The sequence below is a fragment of the Tribolium castaneum genome, chromosome 8 (genome assembly GCF_031307605.1).
Source record: "Tribolium castaneum strain GA2 chromosome 8, icTriCast1.1, whole genome shotgun sequence".
Lineage (NCBI taxonomy): Eukaryota > Metazoa > Arthropoda > Insecta > Coleoptera > Tenebrionidae > Tribolium > Tribolium castaneum.
This window is the reverse complement of record NC_087401.1, coordinates 10,768,235-10,792,970: the sequence shown is the minus strand read 5'-3', so window position 1 is coordinate 10,792,970 and position 24,736 is coordinate 10,768,235. Positions and strand designations below refer to the sequence as shown.

At 34.0% G+C, this 24,736-nt stretch overlaps 1 protein-coding gene across 2 annotated transcripts; it reads right to left on the bottom strand.

The window, feature by feature from the left end:
• Positions 1 to 1,359: 1,359 nt before the first annotated feature.
• Positions 1,360 to 24,427, bottom strand: LOC655090 (polycomb group protein Psc). Of its 2 annotated transcripts, XM_008194684.3 has the most exons (7): positions 24,059 to 24,427; positions 9,258 to 9,389; positions 6,739 to 6,829; positions 6,236 to 6,433; positions 3,438 to 3,600; positions 2,944 to 3,377; positions 1,360 to 2,913 (listed from the first exon to the last, which is right to left on the bottom strand). In XM_008194684.3, exons 2-7 carry the CDS (start codon positions 9,376 to 9,378, stop codon positions 1,554 to 1,556), a joined length of 2,367 nt encoding a protein of 788 aa, XP_008192906.1. In that variant the 5' UTR covers positions 9,379 to 9,389; positions 24,059 to 24,427; the 3' UTR covers positions 1,360 to 1,553. The 2 variants fall into 2 exon arrangements, with proteins under 2 accessions (XP_008192906.1, XP_966675.1); XM_961582.4 differs by having other exon boundaries at positions 1,360 to 3,377; positions 24,059 to 24,426.
• Between the last annotated feature and the right edge of the window lie 309 nt (positions 24,428 to 24,736).

The following is a 24,736-nucleotide window of genomic DNA, read 5'->3' as shown; positions in this document are numbered from 1 at the left end:
TGCGGAATGATTATTGCATCTTTGATGCAAGAAACTTATGTTGACAAATGAGAGATGACGAGGAAAACACGAATAACGAATGACTGTTTGGTTCACTTTCTTTATTGGAAAATTATTACAAAGACATTGAAAAGCCTACCTTTTGGCATAATTTACGTTTAAATGTATCAGCAGTTGTTAATCTTTATTGTAGTTTTGTAGATTTACCGCAGCATTTCATGATTTTTTCAGTGGAAAATTCTAACCTAAAATTCATAACACTTCACTAATTTATTGGTTTCTTGAGCCAAACTTTGTGTTCGCTGTGATCCATTACTTATAATCTTTAATTAGACAACTGTTTGATAACACTTTGTAATCAAAATTTAAATATTTTTCACTTTTTATCCACTTTCAAGTTCCAACAATAAACACTTTATACCACGAAAAACTACAGAACCAAAGTCAACGCTAGTATTTACCACCACGTACTTTTAAAGTAATTCTTTCTATTGTAAGTAATTAACACTATACACGCAAAATTGTTGAAAAATTCATTAAATGTCAGTTAAATGTGGAATTACGAAAATTTCTTTACTGTTTTCGACATAGTTCAAAAGTCATCACCAGAGGGCGTCTAGTTAATTTTATTTCCGAATTAGTCGTTTTTGCCTCTTATCACCTATTTTCTCAGAGGTGACTAAGATAAAACATTTATTTGGTTCTAAATCAAAATCAAAAATTCAATTGCCCAAAACGTCTTTACTACAATGTGTTCAAAAATGGTTGTTTTTCAAGTCGACTGTGGAATTTAAATTTAATGTGCCGCTTTGTTCAAATGACTATTGTAGTCTGAATATTGTCACTTCTGTCAAATTTTTTTACTCATTTTTTAAATTTTTCAGCAAAGTTTCAAGTTTAGGTTTTGTCTTCATTTGTATTTTATGTTTTCGTGATTTTTGTTATGTACTCTTTATAGTTTTTAAATTCCAAGCCTTCTTGCATCATTTTAGCGGATCTGTCACTTTGACGGCATTCTCAAGTTAAATTAAGCGGCACATTACGTTCAAATTTCATAGGTGACTTGATGAACAACCATTTTTATATCATTTTCGGAATTTTCACTTAAAAAATAGGAGGAATTTTATTGCAATAGTTTGGAAACAATTTTTTTAATGTACTTTCTTGCATTTAACGCTAAAGCAACAAATTGAAGAAAGTAGAAATTATCGTTTGCGATATAATTTTTTTTTGGGGGCAACTAGAAGTATTTGTTTTTTCACTGGCACCAAAATTGAAACACCCTGTACTTAAAAAAATTGCACTTACCTTACTTAGCTCCCTCAGCAATCCACTCCGATTAAAAAATAAAACCCAAAATTTTCAAAAATTTTTTAATGAAAATTGTAAAATAATTTACATTTCCCTTAGAGTCTATAATTCTACAATTTACATACATTATAATACAATGAAACCTCTCATAATAACTGATTTAAAAATGTCGAAAATAACAATAGGACACAACATTAACGAAGTTGCCAAAACTCAAACTAACAAAATCCAACAACCCGCCGTCAATTCTCCTTGATATTCCCCATCAGCTTGCTCTGCGCACTCAAACTCTGCAAATACTTCTCGTACTGCAACAGCGGCCCTTGATTCAGCCAACTATGATGCTCCATCTGCTTCAGCAGCATGGCCTGCTGCAGCGCCCCAAAGCCCCCGTTAAAATTAAAACTGGCCGTCAACTGCGCCAGATTCTGTATATTGTACTTCTCGAGCAAATGGTTCGGACTGAGCGCCTTGGACGTCGACGGCGCCCCCTTGCCCCCCTTGGCCTGCCCCACGGAGACGGTGTAGTTCAAGCCCAGACTGGGCGAGTGCATGCTGGCGCTGGTCTTGGACGGGGGCTTCAAAGTCCTCTGCGTCGCCAGCCGCGGAATGGCGATTTTCCCCCCGACATCCTCGCACTTGCTCTCTGGCTGGGGCTCAACTTTGGTCTTCTTCGACAGCTGGGAGGCGATCTCGAGGATCTTGCGCTTGGGGGTGGTGGAGTTGTCGCTGGTTAGGTCAAGGGGGGCGGGTTTGTCCGCCGAAGGCGGCGATTTACTTTTGATGCTTTCCTCGAAGATTTTCTGAAATGTCGGGGTTTGTTTCTTGTCCTTGTCTTCAATTTTCAGGATTTCGATGTAGTTTTTCACGGGGGGGATGGAGGGGGGCGTGCGGGCGCCCCCGTCGGCCCCCTCGTTCAAGGTTATGGAGAGGGAGGCCGGTATGTTGATTTTGCAGTTGTTGATGAGGGATTGGAGGTCGGTTTGTTTGTTCGTTTGTTCCACGATTTTTGACATGTTGTTGACGTTTTGGTTGACGTTTGTCACCATTTGGCGCACGGTCGGGTTTTGGATGGATTTTGGTTGGATGATGATTTTCATGGGTTTTTTCTCGATTTTCGGTTTCTTGTCGTTTTTCATTGGACTTGAATTCTTCCGTTTTTGGGAGGAGGACGAAGGCGTTACCGGAAGGGGGGCTGGGGGGAGCTGGGGTGGGAGGGCTTTAGTTTCTTTCTTTTCGAGCGAACTTTTCGCCGTCAGTTCGATCGATTTGAGAAAATCTTCCTTTTGTTTGTTTTCTTGCTCAGTCTTTGCGTCAACACTAGGAACTAACTTATCGTTTTGTACTTTCTTCACCGTATGATTTATGATATTAAGTCCGATAGGATGGCCTTCTTTATTCGACACTTTTTGTATTTTTGTGATAATTTCCACGTTATCGTCACGATTCAACGTTATGTTCGTATAGACCGAGTCACCGTTTTGAATTTTCGTTTTTATTTCTTCGGTTATTTCCGGTTTTAAACGCACTTCGTCACTTTTGCCAGTTTTCAGTTCCGGTTCAGACTTAACCGGTTTTGGACTCGCCACTGGTTTGAAACACCTAACCGGTTTTGGACTCGTCACTTCACACTTAACCGGTTTTGGACTCGCCACTTCACACTTGACCGGTTTTGGACTCGCGCCAAATTCAGTCTTAACCGGTTTTGGACTCGCGCCAAGTTCACTCTTAACCGGTTTGAAACACTTGACCGGTTTTGGACTCGCCACTGGTTTGAAACACTTCACTTCACTTTTAACCGGTTTTGGACTCGACACTTTGATTGGTTTGAAGCACTTCTCTTTCTTCACGTGAGTGGGCTTCTTCTCCTTGACCTTGAGTGGTTTATGGACGACTTCCGGCGTCGTCCGGCCGTCGAAATAGTCGAAGCGTTCGGTCACTTTGTTGATATCAGTGATACGGAAGAAGAATTTCATCGGTTCGTTTCGTTTCCACGAATAGATGTAACCGATATCGATGAGGGTGTAATGGTCAGGTAAGGGCACCCTCTTATATAAAATATCGATCTGTTAAAACAAAAAAAAAAAAACAGTCGTTTGCAATTTCCGGTTGGGTTTTTTTCTTACATGAAAGAGATTCGTATCGACATTGTATTTATTTCTGACGAATTTCTTCAAAACTTCGATACGACACATCCCCGGACATTGAAGATATCTCTTCATGGGGTTGTCGTGGGGTTGTTCGGTGTTGGTTGGTAGTGATGGTATGGCACCTGGGGCCGAATCATCACTGGAAAAACACCAGGTAAATCCTTGTCACTTTTATCGTAGTAGTCCGAGTGTGACGTCATCGAAAATCACAGCCACCTGTTGTGACGTTACGATGTTTCATCGTACGAGGCACGCGCACGCGCAATAAATCACAAGAGAGAAAAAGACAGAGCGTATAAAGGGAGTAAATAACGATCGAGCCAACAAGTTGCCGCCTAATTAAGCGCCGGTAATTAATTAGCCGTTTAAGGGTGGACTGTTCGTTCGTTTTTTCTGCTGATTGCAATAAGTTAGTAACGTCTGATCCGAATATAAATACGACTATTATTGCATTAAAAAAGGGGTGAATAAAATAATGCGCGAGGCTTGTTGCAAGAATCCATATTTCTCAAGTTGAGGCTGAATTTAATAAAGGAGGAAACAGATGGAATGATAAATAAAACGAGAAGAGGGCACGGCGTCGTAAAAAGGCCAATAAAAGCATATTTTATAGGCTTTTGAAGCACAATAAGTTAATCAAAAGTGTAGGTTTTGCAAATATTTAAATCCAATCGTTCCGTAATTAATCACGAGTGAAAGCAAAACCTAGATCCAATTAGCGCGCGCGAATTTCACCCGAAAAAATTCCCTACGCAACGACATATTTTCACCGCTTGATATACGAGGGCAACTCGGAAATAAATCTAACCAATGGCTTCGCCTTTTTTGGTGAATAAATAAATAAAGGGTCGTTCACCCATAGCTAAAAAAACGAGCAGAAAAATATCTACACTTGCTGTTAAAAAAAAAACACACGTGACCTTACGGTTAGAAAACTATACAGGGTGATTCTATTAGGACCTACATTAAAAAAATTTTAACTTCTAATACAGCTAGAGCTTTGAAATTTTGTATACAATCTAAATCGACCATTCTGAGATTATTTAAATTATTTTCAAAATAGCTGAATTTCCGGAATTACGAGAAATTTGCGCCGACTTTGAAATAGTAACCACTTATTTTTATTGTATTTTTGAATTCGCCGCTTAAAACTGAATAAAACGTACCCTAGTCGTTAGTACTTATCTGTCATAGTTTTTGACGTATGTCAATTTTTTATATAAATTTTCATTTGCAGGGGTTCATTTAAAATATTACAGCTCGTGAACTCTTTACAATAACTAAATAATTCTTATTGCATTTGATAGCCAAAGATATAAAAGGTCTTCTCAAGTCTTTAGGACTGTCAAATTGCAAGGCTACTATGATTTTTTGAAAATAATGATTAAAAAATGATTATAAAACAGTTTTTTCAAATAGAATGACCCTGTTTTTGTCAGTGACAATCAAAAGAACATCAATTTTTATGTAGACTTTTATTAACATCTTTTATATCTATCTCTTACAGTGTTTGAAAAAATCGAAAAAAATTGAATTTTGGCTTATTATTTTCATTTTTAATCAAATAAATTTTTGAAAAATACGATAAAATTTTGCTATTAATTAAAAAATGTCCTATTTGTTCACCATTTTCATTCAAGAAGTTCAAAATTCCATGGCATACTGACTGAGTTACTTTACATAAATAAAGTTATAATAAACAATAATTAAATACTCGATGATAAACCAGCTAAAAACTAAATAAAATATTGAAGATTGACAATTGTTGAAAATTTTGCAAGGTCTACTTGATTAACTTTTTTTTCTGATTTTTTTCAAAAACTGTAAGAGATAGGTATAGGACGTATTGATAAAAGTCACCATAAATATCGATATTCTTTCGATTGCCGATAAAAAAATAGGGTCGTTCCATTTGAAAAAACTGTGTTATAGCAGTTTTTTGAAAACCATTTTGAAAAAATCATACTAGCCATGAATTTTGACAGTTGACAATTTCGAAAATTCACGAAAACTCATCAAACCTTCGGTTATCGACTGCAAAAAAAATATTCACTTATCGCAAAAGGCTCAAGGGCTGTGATATCTTAGAATAACCTTTGCAAATAAAAATTTTAACCAAAAAATTGACATATGTCAAAAACTATGACAAATAAGTACTAACAACTTGAGTAAATTTAACTCAGCTTGAGAAGGTGAATTCAAATATGTAATAAAAATGTGTGGTTACCATTTAAAATTTCAAACTTGGCGCCAATTTTTTGTAGTTCCGGAAGCTCCACCATTTTGAAAATAATTTAGTTGAACTCAGAATGGTCGATTTGGATCGTATACAAAATTTTAAAGCTCTAGCTACATTAGAAGAGAAAAAGTTTCTAATGTAGGCCCTAAAAGAATCACCCTGTATATATCATTTTGAACGTTTGCCAGAAAAAAGTAGCTTGGTTGATTAATTTTTGCGCCGCCCCCGTAAGAAAGCGATCGATTTCTGTTTTTCTTTTTATCGTGCGTGTGTGTAAGTGACCGGGGGCGGCAGAGGCGGGGGCCGCCGCCGCCGTGACACTCACAACAGGTTGCCGTGTTATCTCTCTCTTTTCTTACAATGGTGTTATCTCTGTCTTGTCGGCACTAAAGAGTGAAGTATCCGTGTGCATGGCACACTGCGATATATGCGGCGAGGCATGGCGATTTAATTTAAAGTCGGGTTCGTGGGCGGACACCCTTTTACGACTTGTTTTGGTCGGTTTTTTCGAATGAATCGAGTGACCTTTACTCACCTGATATATTCGATTGAAAGACTTATGGCGTCTTGAGGATTGAAAATTGTTCGTTCGGTGTCTTCGCCACGCTCCTCGGGGGACACTTTCGGTGCTAGTCCGGGCCTGTTTTGATAAAATTCCTTACGTCGGTACATTTCGTTGACGAAAAGGCCCGGAACCAGTTTATAAACAATGTCTTGTAGAGTTTTATCCAATCTGGAATTTAATAATAATGATAAGTACGGTCCTGTCTTCGGGAAATAGCCTCGCGTCGTTCGTCCATTTGCATGTAATTATCAACGGCGGCGTGGGAAAACATCCGGAATGACGACACGACGATCGTCTTTTTTTTATAGTCGTTTTGTTTTCTCATGGAAAACGTGATTTCGGTGTGAGGTGGTAAAGGCGCGCAGACGCGTCCACAGCGTCGCGACGCCACATCAATATACAACGCGGCGCGTGTTTCCGTTTTTCCCACGGTTCACCGCCTGCTTGATATATACTACGACTACGATACTCACTTGAGACAAGGCTTGGCCTTGTTGATGATGACTTCGCACACCGGACAGTAGCAGTTCTTTTGGAGGAACTTGATTATGCAACTGCGGCAAACTGAAACAACAAATTAACGAAAAAACTACAACAATCCGTTCGATTCCGAAAAATCGTAAAAAATAATTCTATAAAAAGTAGTACGTTTTGCATCTTTGAAGACAATTAATTAACTAGAAAACTTTTCATGCTTAAAAATTGTTTTAGGTGACCTTCAAATTTCTCTTTTTTCAGAATCACGTTTAACATTTCCACAAAAATAGAATATTTAAAAGTTAAAGTCCAGATTTGTTTACAAGTGAAAGGTAAAAAAGACCTAAAAATCGTTAAAAGATAAAAATTAAAAATTTTTAACAAATTATCTTTAAAATATTAAATAATTAAACTATTATAATGTAAAATTTGCCAAGTTCATACAAAATAAAAATGAAATGGTAGTTCAAAATTATTCGTTTCACTACATATAATTGAAAATTTAATCCAAAATCAAAATTTTGGGTTTTGGCTACTTGAAAGAAAATCAGAAAATCAGCTAAAAATTTCGATAGTTTTTTTTTCAATTCCCCTATAAGACCCCTTATTTAGTAGAGAAGGTACTGAAAGTTCTTATTATAAGTTCTTATAAAAACACTATTTATCTAAAAGTTGGTAATCAGCCATAATCGGTTAGGTTCTGCTACGGAAAACTATAAGTTAGGAGGCGAAACGTGAACCCAAAGAATAGTACGGTAGAGTAAAAATGAGGGCGCTTATACCGTTATAACGTTTCAGCGCCAAATTGTTTTAAATTAATTTAAATCCAACCAATTCACTAATTACTTCGAAAAAATTCACAAATGTTCAGCTTTGCATTCTTAACAAACTGAGAAAAACTGACGACTAAAATTTTCATAAGAAACATGAGAAAAAAATTATTTAAAATTTAAAAGTTGCTCTTTGTCCCGTATTTTTCAAGACGCTGCGAATACGGTTGAACATACAGGAAAAATATTAGGAAGGAAGTTGTAGAGAATTAAATTTTCTTGAAAAAAGTCCGCGAGACCATATCTTTATTGTCAACGGTTTAAGCCCTAAAGACGTTCAAAGACGCTCAAGCGACGGTCAAGTAATGGAAAGTTAATTTATACCTAAACTGTAGAAAATATAAATATGGTGTCGCAGACTTTTTTATAGGAAATTTAATTCTCTACAACTTTGTTCCTTACATTTTTTTGTATCTTCAACCGTATTCCCAGCGTTTTGGTAAATATGCGACGGTGCGCAAAGAATTATCACTTAAATTATCAATCTGCGTTCCGCCTTATATTTTTGCGAACGCTGCAAAAACGGTTGAAGACACAGAAAAAGTGTAAGGAACAAAGTTGTAGAGAATTAAATTTACTATAAAAAAGTCCGCGACACCATATTTCTATCTTCAACGGTTTAGGTATAAATTAACTTTCCATTATTTGACCACCGGCAAAATGAAGCAAATCCGTCGCTTGAGCGTCTTTGAACGTCTTTAGGGCCTAAATGATTAAAGATAAAGATATGGTCTCGCGGACTTTTTTGTAAAAAATTTAATTCTCTACAACTTTCTTCCTAACATTTTTCGTGCATCTGCAACCGTTTTCGCAGCGTTTTGAAAAATATGGGGCGGAGTGCAAATTGGTAAAAGTTTGATTTTTTTTTATATATACTTTACGATAAAATTTTTGTATTATGTTTATGTTTTACTACTAAGAATTTAATGCTTTATCTGCCTGCATTTTTTTGTTCGCTACGTGTTACCGTTATACAAATACAACCATTTTTTCTGAAAACTTAGTCGCCCTCTGGCGACAATAACGTAACTACTGAGGACGGGAACCTTTTATTTGTACGCCGTTTCTTATCCTAGCCTTTAGATATCCGTACATTTGTACATATTTTAAATAAAAAGCCATTTTTTCCTACCATTTTGAACTTCTCCAAAATTTCAATGTTAAACTTTCCGCTTCCTGAAAAGTGCTAAAACGTCTGAAAAAATCCGGTCATCACACAAAGGTGCGAAATGAGGCGTAACACAAACCGCCTCTGTTGTTTGCACAATCGTTCCGATAACGGATATCATTACCGACACGGTAATGGTCGGAAGTAACACTCCAAAGTTGGAAACTGGTTCAAATGAAATATTATAAACGGTCGCAATTCGGGCTTTAAACAGTGAAAACGTCGGGATATAGTGGTATTTAGAAAGGGGGAGCGTTTCGTGGAATAAATTAAGAGGAGATTCGAGTGTATATAAGAGGGTGGAAGCGAGAGGGAGAAACATATTGAGTGATTGTTTTTGCAAAAGAAAGGGTGAAATGATACCAAGTCAAGATTTTTACGCGTATTTATAATTAAATTTATTGAAATTTTCCGGAAGTTAGCAAACCTCTTGTATTATTTACTCGACGTGTTTTCTAACCAATTAACCGGCAGCTAAATGACGAAACAATTAAACCGGGCGCAAAAGTGCACTTACACGAATGCAGACATTCCGATATGGTGGTGGCGTCGATCAGATACCCCTTGCAGAGATAACAGGTCAAGTATGAGTTTATCTCGACAAGTTTGATCTTCTCGTGCTTTTGAGGAGGATCCATCGCTGTTTAACCTGCAATAAAACGAACAAAGTTTGACGGAAATTTCTAAAACATGGAAATAACTAAACTAAAGCAATGAAATCGAGTCTTGAAATAGAGTTTTACTGGTGTTGGAACGATATTACGGTCTCGAGCTAAATATGTGTGTGCAGTCGCTAACTTCATAACACTAACAGTTATGTTTAGTTAAATACAAGACGTTTATTTTAACGGTTGTGTTTATGGAAAGTTTGATTGAAGTTTGTAATTGTTTCACCCTGTATGGACTGCATTTAATCAATGAAGTCATTATGTGAAATTCGAGGAAAAATTGATGTGCGACCATGTTTGACAAAGTCAAACAAAAGCGGAAGTCATCAACGTAATGACATTGCTGCATTTATCGCACTTCCACACACAATCACATTTTCCAAAACGCCAGATCAATTGAATTTTTTTCTTCAGTTTTTATTAATAAACCAACAATAGCAAGCCAGCTGTCCTGATCACCACGACTATCGAGGTTCTACTGTAATTTAAAATTATTTAATTTAAAAATAGTCATAAATATGTATTTATTTCAATCAATTAAAAATCCTTCAACATTGATTTTCAAGATTTTCTCGTTTAATGAATACACGTCTGAGCAGTTTCCACTAATAAAGTTATAATACGTATACTAGTTTCAACTGTATATACTCAGAAATTATGTAATTTAATTCCTGGCACGCTTTGATCAAAGTTTTTGTTGTAATTTTATGATGGGGTAAGTCTGATTAAGTTCGATTGCCGGAAGTACGTAACATGTTTTTGTAGTAGTTTAACAATTTCATAATGAAAATAATGTTGATTTTTCCCAACAAAATTTTAATCCCAAATTTTTCAGAAGAATAAACAAATTAACAGAATACGTGCTAATTTACAAAAAGTGGTCAAACTCGCCCAGACTTACCCTATATAGGGTGTCTGTTTTTCAAGCTGCACCATGGGGATCTGTTATTATAAGAGATACGAAGAGTAAATTAGGGCAAAGTTGCGCATTTTTATGCTAAACAATTTCTGAAAAAAAAAATTTATTTATCATTTTTAGTTTTTGAATTATTGAGAAAAATCAAAATTTTGTAATTTTAAGCGAAAACCAAAAGAACTAGACGGTTTTAAATAGGACATTCTTTTTGACAAGAAATTTAAATCTGTCATTAGCTTTTCCAAGGCGTTCTTGATATCAGAGTTTACAACACTCAATTTTGGTTTTTCTTATGGACGGCATATTTGGCACTTGTATTTTTGAAAAGTGTTTTTATCCCTGAATACAATGATGTAGCGCATGAGATAATCGAATCTTACATGCTGGTTAAAATTAAGAAAAAAGCGTTTTTGCAAAGAAAGCTTTGGAAAAACGTCAAAAATTTGACAATTTTATTAAATTTGCGAGCAGAGGTTTTATAACTTCGTGTAGTCTTGTTTTGCGAAGAATATACTTCTAACTTAACATGTTTAGTTTTTAAATAAGTAAATAGAAATATAAATCTTCCAGATGCAAATTCAATTCAACTCCTAAAATCTAGTTTGTTTAAAAACAAAAATTGATGACGTTTTTTTTTCAAAGCACTCTTCGCAAAAAATTTTTTCTCGATTTTGGTCAGCATGTAAGATTCGATCATATCATGTGATACATCGTTATAATCAGGAATAAAAACACTTTTTAAAAATACAAAATGCTATTATGGCTTCCATAAGAAAGACCAGAGTTGAGTGTTGTAACTATGAAATCAAGAACGCCTTGGAAAATACGGTGACAGACTCCTTGTAAAAAAAGCCTTAAGAAAGCTTGAAAAAATAAAAACGAAAATTACAAATTTACGTTTTTTTTCCAATAATTTCAGCATAAAAATGTAACATGTAAGGTAAGTCTGATAAAGTTCGACCGGCGGAAGTGGTTTTCGTAGTAATGTTTTAACAATTTTAGAATGAAAATAAGTATTTGTAACAAATGATGATTCAAATTATTGAACAATTCAGAATAAATAAACAAATTAACAAAATACGTGCTAATTTACAAAAAGTGGTCAAACTCGCTCGGACTTACCCTATATGTGGTTTAGGTACAAAAATACCGGGAACTCATTAATTTTCGACTAACGCAAGTCTTAGTTTAGAAATTTCACTCTATAAAGGCCGGATTAAAGAGGTTTCACTGTACATTTACAGTTTGTGACAGTATTGCCACTAATTTATTCCACACAGATTTGCTATTTCCCTGAATTCTGCCAGTTTTTACTGGGCGTTAAAAATTACCGTTAACGTTTCTTGCCAACTTTTCCCAAATGTTCCTTGTGCAAAGTTTCATTATGTGAATAAATTGCCGAATCACAGTCTCAGTAGTGCATTTCTTCGCCACCTCGCCCTCACAAGCCGACTTCGGCTCCAAGTCATGCTTATTGATTTTACACCAACTGTTGCTCACCGATCTTTTTGTGCATTAATATGCTCTTTCGAGAGTCTCTTTTGAAGGAGAGAGGCTTTTACCGACACTCCACAATACCATATCTCGGAAATAACATCTTTTAAAAGCGTCCGCGTGCATTTTAATTTATCTTAATTCCGCTACTCGACGTTCTTTTGTAATTCGCTGTAAACGTATATTTTGAAGGAAGAAAAAATCGGTGGTTAAAACCGGGTTTTGGAGATTTAGTGAGGTCTTCACTCGAGACGGCGCCTCTACTCTCTACCATCATCCATCCCTTTTTGTTCGCGTCGAGATTTCGAGATTTATTGAACGGTCTTCACTCATCCCAGAGAACACGAATAAAAAGAACAAAGTATCGGCTGTTACCGCAAAAGCAAACGCCATCTGTCCAATGGCTTTAACGGTCGTTTAAATCGCCGACAGTCTTATTACTTCCTTTATCAAATTGCATAAAAAATAATACATAGTCGGCTTAGAGGTGTTCGATTGGACTGAAATCAAGTGGGCGTAGCCAGGGCAATGACGTCACGGCGCCAAATTTAACTTAACATATTTTTCGTTTATGAAAAAGCACACTGTAGGTAGGCAGTATCGATCGCAACTTCATTATTCTACTTTTCTCTTCTGATATTAATCTCTTTGTGTTCCTTTGAAATTTTTCGAGTGGAGGTTTTATTGCCAAATTCGTACTTTTCGAGAGCAAGAGATTAGAATTTTTACGGCCTACCGTTTCGATGTTCGACTGTTTTCTTTATGGGGATTTTATTACGACTCAATGTTTTACAGAAAATGTGAAAAGCATAATAAAGGTAGGTACTCTCAAAATTGTGTTTTTCTGAGAAATACTACAATGAACTAAAAATCTGCTGTTAATAATAGATTTAACTATTTAGTTAAAACTAGAATTAACAAAAATCAGATAATTCCGGTTAAATTTGAGTCTTTCTAGAAAGTCAGTAGTTTGGATTACAGTGAAATCTCCTGTAAGCGGACACTGGCGGATACCTGATTTTTGTCCGGTTAATGGAGGTGTCCTCTAAAAGAATTTTAAAGGAAGAAATAAAAAGAATTTATTAAAGAGCATGATTACACAAAAATACTTATAAACAATTTCTTGGAAAAAAGTAATTTTCCAGAATTTATAATTTTTTTCTTATAATGTTAACTAACATACACTTTTTCACTTTTATTTTTAAAACGATGAAATGATGTAATAACAAAGCATAAATGCACAGAAATTCTATCGTCGCAAGGAGAAAGTTGCAGTGCCATCTCACGGAGAACTGAAGAACCGTCGCAACTTTAACCTCTTCTGAGGTCTGAATTTGTATTAGTTTAAGTGATTCTCCGAACTTATTGATGGAAAGTCATAATAGTAATTATTTCATAACACACGCGCGTATGACATGATGTCCGCTTAAAGGAGAGATTGTATTTACAAGAATCTGAATTGCATTGTCGGTGTCCGCTTAAAGGAGATGTCCTTTAAGAAAGATTGCACTGCACCGTTAATTAAAAATAAAAAATAGGTACACACTAATACGTTAAAAACTACAATAAAACTAAGACAAAAAAGAACGAAGCCAAAACTATAATAACAGGTTAGTACAAACTGGTTTCTAGAATTAACTATCGTCATTCGCTAATTCTAGTTTCTTCTATCGATTAACTGAAAAACTGGTTTTGACTAAGCTTTTTTTATATGCTACAAATTTCAAAGGGTCAAAGTTGAATAATCACAGAAAACTTGCATTAAAAACCTACAGAAAACAGGTGAATTTTTACAAAAAATTGACGTGAATTATCGATATTTTTTTTCCTTTGCACACTTTACAGAAAGAAAACGTAAAGTTATACAAACGCAGAATAATGTGTAGGAGAATATAAAATCAGTAAACAATTAATTATATCATGAGATGAAAAATATACTCAATTAGAGCAAGCCTTGAAAATGAAGTGTAACTTTAGCTACAACTTAGCTGTATAAAACCAGCATAAGACAACATAATCCTCAATTGTGCGGCCGTAAATAAACGACTAAAATGTGGCTAAAGTTCCGCACTCACAGCTTGCTCTAATTTAGTATATTTTCGATCTCATGTTATCTTCAATATACTTCGGTGACTCAAATAGGCTTGCCAACAAAATACTAGTTCGAAAATTCATGTTAACAAAAAATAACTTAAAAAATAAGAATTGATTATAAATTATTTAAGTTCATAGAATAATTCAACAAAAAAAGTAAGTGGCATTACATATGTATACTATGCTGCAAAAAATTTTTTTATCATTTCTTATGTCATTCTAAGTAAATGATGTTTAAATGTTATTCTGTATAAAAAAAATAAGTAAAAACAAAAAATGTCGCTAGACTCAAATGGTGGTGGGAAGTGAAAAGAAAAAAAAGATACCAAGAAATTCGATTTATCGAAGTTCAACTGTAATTCAATTTTATTGAACAAAGAATTCTTAACAAAGCTATAAATTATAAGGATTGTCAAAGTTTCCAAGCCAAAAATTTTAAAATTACATATTAGCTATTTCAAAACTACATATAAAAAAAGTTGATATAAATGTAAAATAGTTATCACTGGTTAGATCTCTCATTGAAAGTATAAATTACATTAACAATTATTTTTTTGAAGTGCATCAATAATTTATAACAGCTAATTTTGAGAGAAAATGCGACGTTGGCGTTTTTATAATTTTGGAACAGCTAATACATGGTTTTAAGAAGTGTGTTAAGAATAATGTGTAAAATTACATAAAATCTGATAGTCATTTTTAATGTAAATTGCCTCAAATATTAACAATTTTATTATCAACATAATGTAGCAAATTTACACCTTGTTAAGTGTAATTTTACATACAAATCCCCGCCACTGGCTCAAACCTGCCAAAATAACCAATTACGGTAAGAAATCACACGATTTATTGTCATTTTTGGGGGAGTTTTTTTCGAACGGTTTATTTGTTCGCATCTTATTAAATATGTATAGACCTATGAATACATATCGAGCAAGCCTCCATCTTTTGTGTCAAAACGTCAATAGTGCACCGTCTTCACATGCGAAATCCATTTACGGATTTCGCATCCAGTGAGCACGGAAAGCACAAAGGTCAAACGTTAAAACACAAATTTAAATCTCGGTCGGCGCTGGAAGCACTACTACCAACTATACCTACTAGATGACATCTCTAAACATGAAAACAATAACGTTACTGTGCTTTCGCTGTCATCGCATTTACATAACGTAATACAATAACACAACTCGTAACACTTTTGTTTCTTATAATATAAACTAATATTAGTATTATTTTTTATACGAAAACAGATGTTTTCGATACGAAAACGCACCGTAAGCAAATATATATAACGGGGAGTGGCGTGTAACGGAGAAGAGAAAGGAAAAGTTTCTTATCCTCGTTTCGGCGTAATTTACGACCGGAACGCCATCTGGACTAGTGCGATTGCATTTATATGGAGAAAACGACGTCATACGTCACTAATTGATTGACACCCGGTATATAGAGATGAGTCATCGGATGCGCCAAGGGGTAGGTGCGCGAACATCCCTCTGCTTTCACCCCCAACGGCATATCTCGACACGATGCAGTTTTTTAAAAAAGAACCAAACAATATGGGGGCGGTTATCAATCAAAACTGGAGGAAATGTCGGATTACAAACGGGCAATGAGTTGCTCTTTACAAGTTTAGAAGGGTTTAAAATATACAAAATATGGGGGAAAAACTAAAAATTTGGCGCCTACGGGGTGGCCCAGCAAAGCTTCCGTCTTCTGTAGCTCAGTTATTGGTATTTTGTAGACGTTATTATACTCTAGGACGTATTTTAGGAAAATATTTTTTATTATACAGAGTGTCCCAAACAAAAAAAGTATGACGTCATAATAATTTTATAATGGCATGCTATTATTTTTTAGTGGTCACTAGAATGTCTTTCTAGCTTCTTACACGCCTCTTATGTTTTTCTAATCGATTAAATGATTACTGTTAAAAAAATAAAAACCAAAAAAAATATCGGTTTTACACCTTTAGTTTTAAAAATTAATAAAAAATAGAAACTGTGCCTTCTTGATGCCATTATTAGTACATCCGTCTTGAACAAGCTCTAACAGACTTATTACTTAAGTTTGATTGATCTAAATTACTACAGGGTGTTTACTTTTTTTTCAAAATCTTAAAACATACGAGCCTTTTATTTTGCTTATTTCAAATGGCAACCCCTGTCTATTTTTATATCATTCGATGCAGAATTAGAAAAGGAACATTTTTTCTTATTACAACCTTGACGTAAATCCTAACACATTCGGAGTTATTTGCCAAAAGTAAAGTTTTCAGCAAATAACTACGAATGTGTTAGGTTTTGCAATCAGGTTGTAATTAGAAAAAATATTTGTTTTATAATTCTGCATCAACTAACATAAAAATAAAGGGTGTTAAAACTATCTTCGTTAAATTTGTCATTAAAATACTTCACAAAAAAAAGTTTTTATCAAATAACTCAAAATGTGTTAAGATTTATGTTAGGATAGTAAGAAGAAAAAACGTTCATTTTCTAATTTTCCATCGAATAGTATGTAATGTATGTAAATAATAGTATGTAGTAAACGGAGGTTGCCATTTAAAATAAGCAAAATAAAAGGCTCTAAAATTTATAAAGTATGAAAATGAATTTTAAACACCCTGTAGTAACTCAGATCAATCAAAATTAATTAGTAAGTCTCTTAGACCTTGTTCAAGAGGTACGTACTAATAATTTCACCAAAAAAGCACCGTTTGTACTTTTTAATAATTTTTAAAAATAAAGGTGTATAACCGAATTTTATTGGTTTTTATTTTTTAAACAGTAATCGTTGAACCGATTTTAGAAAAACCTTAGGTACATGTAAGAAGCTAAAAAAAGCATCCTAATGGGCACTAACAAATAATAATATGCCTTCAAAAAAATATTATTATAACGTCATACTTTTTTTTGGGACACTCCGTATAATCAAAAAATATTTTCATGAAATACGCCCTAGAGTATAAATAATGTCTATAAAATGTCAAAAGTCCAACTTTACTAATAACTGAGCTACAGAAGATAGGAGCTGAGCTGAGCCACCTTGTACAGGGTGCTGCATTTTCGATGTCCGAATAAAGAATCTCCGAAACTAAGAGGTTTAGAGAAAAACAAGTGACACATTCTCGGGTCAGTTTTTTGAAAAAATAATTTTGGTCAAAACCGCATCGCGCTATCGTCTTTTGTTTTCGACTTATAAACAAAAGTTGACATTTTAGTGAAATCTTAAAAAATTAATATCTTCCTTATTATAAAAGATACACATTTGAAACAAAGACATTACACAGGCACTTTTTTTATAGAAAATTTAATAATGTTATCAGCCATTTTTTTTAACCATTCGTTTAGCGGTAATAACATAAAGTTGTATTTTTTTAAATGAGAATCATAGTTGACTATGACATTTTCGAAAAGCTTAATTTTTTATGAACTCAAAACAATATAAATATAGTTTGATATTTTTATATATTTTTGATAAAAATATATTTAAAACATTTGAAAGTAGTTGGCCATGGAAAAATTTTTTCACATAAAAGGTGTGAATAATCTAGAAATTTTGTGAACGGTTATTAAAGTAAAAAATGTGAAATTATAAAAATAAGCTAAGTTAAAGTTATTTTCAATTGAACAAATATACGAGCGTCGCAGATTTTAATTACATAAAAAATGTGCAGAAAATTGCAAACAATGTGTCACAACCATTTGATGACACTTTTTTATGATTTAGTGAAGTGCAATGGAGCTGACGTTGGTAATGTTGTGTATTTTTTTACCGCAGATGGAATTTGATTTTAGTGTTTGGATTGACATTTTTTTGTAAAATAAAATTTTATTGATACGCAATCATACAATTAATAAGATTTTTCTTTTTCCGACATTTCATTTTCAAAATCGTAAAATAGAATGACAATGTAAGCTTGCCTTTTTAAATATAAAAACAAATAATTTTTATTTTATGCAAAAATTCGATCTAATAATAATTTATTATGCTTTGAATTAATTAGAGTTTAAAAAATCAATAAATTAAAAATACTTGTTGGGTAATTCAATTTTCATAGTTTTAATTAAAAATCTAAAATTTTTTCATGGCCTACTATAAACAAAACGCGAAATGTTATGATTTTTATTAAATATTTAAAATTATGTATTACACAAATAGACATATCAAATCAGAAAAAAATAATATGATTTTTTTTAAGATTTCACTAAAATGTCAACTTTTGTTCATAAGTCGAAAACAAAAGACAATAGCGGGATGCGGTTTTGAACAAAATTATTTTCTCAAAAACGGACTCGAGAATGTGTCACTCGTTTTCCTCGGAACCTCTTAATTTCGGAGATCCTGTATTCGGACATTTAAAATGCCGCACCCTGTACATACATTTCCTTGGAGTATTTTTATTAATCGGAGCAAAACACGAAAACTAAGAGAAACATTTCGTAAACAATGAAATTCAAATTAATGTCGAGAATTCCACTGGGGTAGCGTCGGTGTCATCATAAAAACATTAGTGTCGAAAAAACTAATTTATCGGTCTCGGTAGGCCGTGTTTTTTCTCACCTGTTACTCGCAGGACAAAACGAACCCTTGAGTATGATATTGAAAACAAAATAAATAATTATGTAGAGATACGTCGAAAAAAATTCGGCTTTATTTGGCTAAAAGCGGCCATAAAATCCTCCATCAGTTAAGTGAATCTAAACGAACGGAGATTATCAGTTGGGAGAAAAAGTGATCTTTTAGTGGAGGCAAATTTGCAATTAAGGGCGATTCTCTCGGTATAAATTACAGTTAAATTTCGCGAAAATCGATTTTCCAATAGAAAGAAGTGTATCTTGGACCTGGATATGACCCTTCCCTATTTCATCGACTTGTGTAGACTCGAGTGATGCAACGAGCGAGCAAACTGAATCCTCTTTTGTGCGTAAAGCCACGATAGACGTATGAGGGTAAAATATCGACACGAAAACCGACCCGACTCAAGTTTTATCATCGTATACAAACTTCAAACTACCCTTGTACTAGTGGCCCCACTGATGATTTATGTATAGTGTAGCGAAGGACAGAGTACGAAAAAACAACTTGCAAGTATGGAAATTATGATGTAATCGAAAGAAATCCAACCAACTGCCCGATAAGAAACAATTATTTAATCACACGGTATTATGCTAGAATTAATAGGAAATTATTAAGTGGCAGCCTTGAAAAATGTAGACATGGCACGGTTTTTGTACAGTGCTGCAAACTTAATTTTATAGGCACGGCCTACTGTATGAACAGAAATTTTTGAAGACACAATGTTGGGTTGTGGTAAAGTGAACAATATATAATTCAGACCAAAATTACAGTCAGTGAAATATTGTAAAAGACTTTTGGAGCAGCCAGAGAAAAATTTGGCCTAGGATATATATTCGTATGACAGAAAAAAAAGACAATAATACATTACAGTATATAGAAAAAATTACAAAACTTTGATGGTAGGTAACTAAGTTTTAGCTTCTCATGAAGACTAGGGTTGGGCAAGATAATCGATCAATCGCGTAAATATCGATTACAATTGGTTAATCGATTAATCAAATAATCGATATATCGTTATTTTATTAGGTACTTTTATTTTAAAAACGCATTATACTCGTAGATAACTATAGATAAGCTACATCGCATATTTTGTTTTTGTTGTCTAAAAGTAGGTAAACATTTTACAAATACAGTAAAACCTCTCAACAACGGACACCGATGGGGAACCCTTAATTGTCCGTTATGGAGAGGTGTCCGCTAATGGGAGGTGGAAATTTAGTATAGGTTTCGTTGCGTTCCTATACAGCGTGCTCAAAAACTGGCGCACCAACTCAATGGTGTGTGGTAGAGAACCGGTTACATATAAAGGTAAAAATAGTAAAAAAAATCTTTGTATTAAAGTTATTGATAAATAACGGATTTTAGATAAATGATATGTGGCAACGTTGTCTAACAGTCATGATGGCAATAGAATTTGAGCAACAATAAAAATAAATTATTTTTGAAACGATTTCCTAGGAAATAATTCCCAGTGTTGGCACATCTACACACTGTGATTTTTTGGATAAATTTTAATTTTTTTAAATTAAAAAAACTGCTAAAATCTGATAGTAAATTTAAAAATAATTATTCATCGTTTTGTTACGGAACGATTACCTAGTGTGAAACATAAAAACATTAAAAAATAATGAAAACTAAAGAAGTTAACACAATAAGTTTGTAGCTCCAGATTTTTTAAAATATTACTTTAGGAATTTTTTCAACATTTTTCCCGTAATCTGCATTTGCTTCTCAACAACGTACCACTGAGTTGATGCGCCAGTTTTTGAGCACCCTGTATAAATGTCCGTTACTCGGTTTCACTGTAATTGTGTTTTAATTACGGCGTTAATTAATCGATTATTAAAGCTAAATTGATTAATAGATTAATGAATTAATAGACTGAATCGCAATAATCGATTATTTTTGACAAGACAAGAAAATTTGTTCTTTGAAGGGTTAGAACTTAGAACTTTGATATTTCTTAATTTTGTACAATTTCTCAGAATTGCAAATTCCTAATAGCTACTGCTTTCTGAAATTCAATCTTGTAGCTAAAACAAGTTTTTTTTTACTTCACATTCAACAAACACCATTCGGACTCGCCGCCTATGTACTAACACGTGAGAAAAAACCTACTCTTTAAAACAAAAGACGCTATGATAAAAAAAACAGTGAGGTTAAATCGAACTTTTTTTTTATTTTACTTTTTAAAAAATCTGACTTACTTTTAGCGACATTTAATTTTTTATTTTATTTGTGAATAAATACATCGAAAAATCAATGAAATATTTTTTAATGTTAGTTTCATTAAAACTAAATTTTATTAGCAACTTATAATCACTATAAAATTTATTAATAAAGTCAACTTTGGTGAACTAACTTTTTAGCACTAAACATGAAGAAAACCAAACTCATTCTTAAAGAGAGTCAAGACTTGAATAAAAAAATCTGATTCTTGACTAGTTATGATCATTGTTACTTGTCTTAAATTCTATTTCGATTCCTGAGGATAAACTCGTATTAAGGCAAGAAAGTTTCTTGATTTTCGTGAAATACTAAATTGTACCGTCCAGTCTATTATTAATTTTATCGACCGTTTCGTGTTTTATTTTACTTTTTCCACTGACCGTATTATTATCGTGGTATATTGGAAACAAATTAATAGAACAGTCCATAAAACTTGAACTCTTAGCTTGTCTGACACTGACAGTAATTTAATTACACAGATTTACGTAATTAATAATTAATAATATACGAAATTCTAAAAAAAAATTCATTTAAAACGGCAAAATAAGTGCAACTCAATAGAATTTGAAAGAAGAAATAGGACTAGGAATTTTTTACTGAACTTATTATAAAATATGAAGTTCTTCCCCGCTCTGTTGAAATAGTGACCACTTTTATGTTACAGGTACCATGATATAAAAATTGATTAATTAGTTAATTACACATTTGGTGATAGTTTAAAAAACTTGGCGATTTTTTTCTTATAGACAGGTATTTTTTCTCTAAGAAAATAACGGATTTCTGCTACTTGTTCAAAAAGTTTGTTACAGTCATTTGTTTGCGACCACTTGAATTTATAATTAGAGTAGACTTTATTAATTTTTTAACTTGTATAAAAACGTTAATTATTAATATTATTATAATTAATCGAGCTGAAGAGTTAAATAATAAAGTTACAAAACGTAATATTTATTTAGAATACATTTTTGCCTTCCGTTTGCACTAATTTATCAATCACAAAGATAAAAAACCGCCTACTCTGATTATAAATTCAAATGATCACATGGTAGGTAGTAGATACAATCGGAGAAAAATTCTTCAGGTACCAATTTCAAGCCAAATTTATTCTACGTTCTTGTGAAATAATGATTACTTTTTCACAGTGGAAAGACCCCTACTTTTTGTTGTTACAGTGGAACTCGGTTACAACGAACTCCCAAGGGACTCCAAAATTTGTTTGTTCTAACCGAACGTTGTCCTTATGGAGTCATTTACAAGATAAATGAGTTCTAAAGTTTGAAATACCATGAGATCGAAAATGTATTCAATCAGAGCAGCCTCTAAAATACTGGATACCTAATTACATAACTATACATACATATGATAATATGGCAAATATTCTAATTATTTACTTATTTTTGTTTGCACTTAATAACATTTTAGCAATTTTCCAGGTATGTAGGTATTACTTTTGGAACCTCGGAATGTTTATTGTTTCCCAGAACGTAACAAAAGTGCACGTGCGTACGTTAAAACCGGGCCCGTTTTTGTCTAAATATTGGACGTTAAAAGCGAACCAATTTGTTACTGTAATAATAATAATATAGAACTTTAAAACTTTCAATTTTGCTCGTTATATCCGAGCGTATGCATTAAAAGCCGGGTTCGTTATAACCGAGTTCCACTGCATCTCTTTATTTTTTAACGTTTCAGGGCCCAATTCACAACTTTTTTTTAAACTAACATAAGGGTTTGTTTAGAAGTTAAGATTTTTGTCAAGAAATCATATGCCAAACATCAAACAACAACAAGAGTGATTTTAGAAGTTAAAAAAAAACATACAGAATAAAGAAATAATAATACAGTAAAACCTCTCAACAACGGACAGGAGGTGGAAATTTTAATATATAATAGGTTTTAATAGGTTTTGTTACGTTCCTACAAAGAAGTCCGTTGTGAAGAGGTGTCCGTTATTCGGAAGTATCCATTAAGAAAGGTCTCACTGCATAATCAATGTATTATAATTTGTAGTATTTAGTTTTCATTAAACAAACGATTTATACGTTTAATTGCTTGAGTGCTTTTATTGAATAAATACGTACGGCTTCTAAATTTCACGTTATTTCATTTAATAATTTTGTCTCAACTCAATAATAGTTTGTACTATTCTGTTGTTCATTATTATTTAGTCGTAAAAAGTTTTTTTCGCTTTTCAGTACATTTTTTGCCGTTTAAAACACCTTTTTGTCGTTAATTTACCCATTTTTTTGAGCCGATAAATTACAAGTTGGTATTTTTTTAATAAGATTTTATTAATAGGATATGTATTATAAATTATAATACCAGTAGTAAAATGACAAATTATTATCAGTCAATGTTCAATTCAAGAATTTTTAAAGCATCCCTTCAGTTCAAACAATTGTAGATTTTTGTGACAAAAACATAAGCAGTTATCACAAACATTGCGATATTTCAAAGAAAATAAACCAAAACAATTGAATACATACCACCTTATGGTAGGAGTCAGATTTTGGTGCGGTGACGTCACCAACTATTTAGGCTTTTTGGTAATGTTGCTTGATTTACAGAATTATAAAGCCTATAGTTTTGAAATTAAGTGTACAATATTGGAAAACAAACGGAAGACATAAAAAATGACAAGATCACACCTTTTCAACATTATTCAATGTTGCCAACTTAATTTCAAAGTCGAAGGTCACTGTAATCTCAAATTAATTAACTCCTGGTGTTTTTTTCGTCTTGCTTTTAGGGACTTCTTTCTTTTTCCAAGAAAACCCTACGTCACCTACAGCCCTTGCATAGTAGAGTCACCCCAAGGGTCCCAAATTCTATTTCCCGTCCGAGTAATTGTGAAAAATGAATGATTTTTAGCTTTAGGCCTGGCAATTACAACCCTTGGTTATTTGAATCGTTCAATCTATAAAATAGGTGCTCAAATGGGCAAATAATCGTGCTTGAAATCTCCCATAACGAGCAAACTTTCAAACTAATCTTCGAACCACCCACCCGATCACGTGTTTTCATCCGGAAAAGTAAATTTTCCATCAACACACCAAATCTTCTGATTATTTTCTCGTTATCTAATCTGATCACACGTCGAGACATAAACATTAAACAACCACCGGCTGGCTTCTAATTATTCTGACTGGAATATCGAATGACGACTCAATAAACACCAGCCGTAAAAATACGCGCTCCCAGCGAAGAGCCGTTACCCCGCTCCTAACCTAAAACGCGCCCTTTCGCGTCCCCCGGGAGGGCACTTCCTCCACCCTGTCACCTGTCACCCCGGCGCCGCCGGCAGAAGGGCACGTGGCGGAAAAGCCGTGAAAAACTCACCTAATTTCCCCCAAACCGTGCGAAAACTCCACTTTTCCTCTTGCGCAAAACGTCACTACTCATTTCCACAGGCCACTCGATGCACCCCGATTTAAGTTAAGTAATACCGTGAAAACAAAAGCAATGCACGGCCGGCTTGAGCGATTCTCGCCCTTATCGACACACCTAACCTCAACACGCACACATTTCACGCTTTTTCGCTGATTTTACCCGATCGGGACACCTGGGGGCGGCGTGGGGCCGCCGGACGAGGGCCTGGAGGCGGCTGGTCGACGGAGACGGCGGCGGCGGCGGTTTTTCACACGGCGAAATGCGACTCACAGCACTCTACGATCTCGCTCGGCAGACTGATGCGTTCTGTACAGCTGTGTGCGAGAGAGAAAGCGATGTATATAACGGCTATGTATTTATTTTCCCCTTATGTACTGGAGGTATATAACCGTTCTACCGACGGTCTCTCCGCTCGGCCAGCTTTTGTGGAATAACGAGAACGTGTACACTGGTAAAAATTTTTAGGAGTGTAGTTGGCGCTGGATTATTGTCTCACTAACAAAAAAGAAACGCACGACGTCACCATGTCACGTGACGGGCACATATTTATAGGCTTTCAATAACATCAAGCAAGCGGCTTGTTTGTGGCCAACGGCTGCAATTAAATAACAGATGACAGAGGCGTAT

Coding starts and splice junctions, on each gene's coding strand:
- LOC655090 (XM_961582.4), bottom strand. CDS start 9,378: ATGGATCCTCCTCAAAAGCACGAGAAGATCAAACTTGTCGAGATAAAC. Junction 6,830..9,257: donor ATCGGAATGTCTGCATTCGT/GTAAGTGCACTT, acceptor TTGTTGTTTCAG/TTTGCCGCAGTTGCATAATC. Junction 3,601..6,235: donor CTTTCAATCGAATATATCAG/GTGAGTAAAGGT, acceptor GTGTTTTTCCAG/TGATGATTCGGCCCCAGGTG.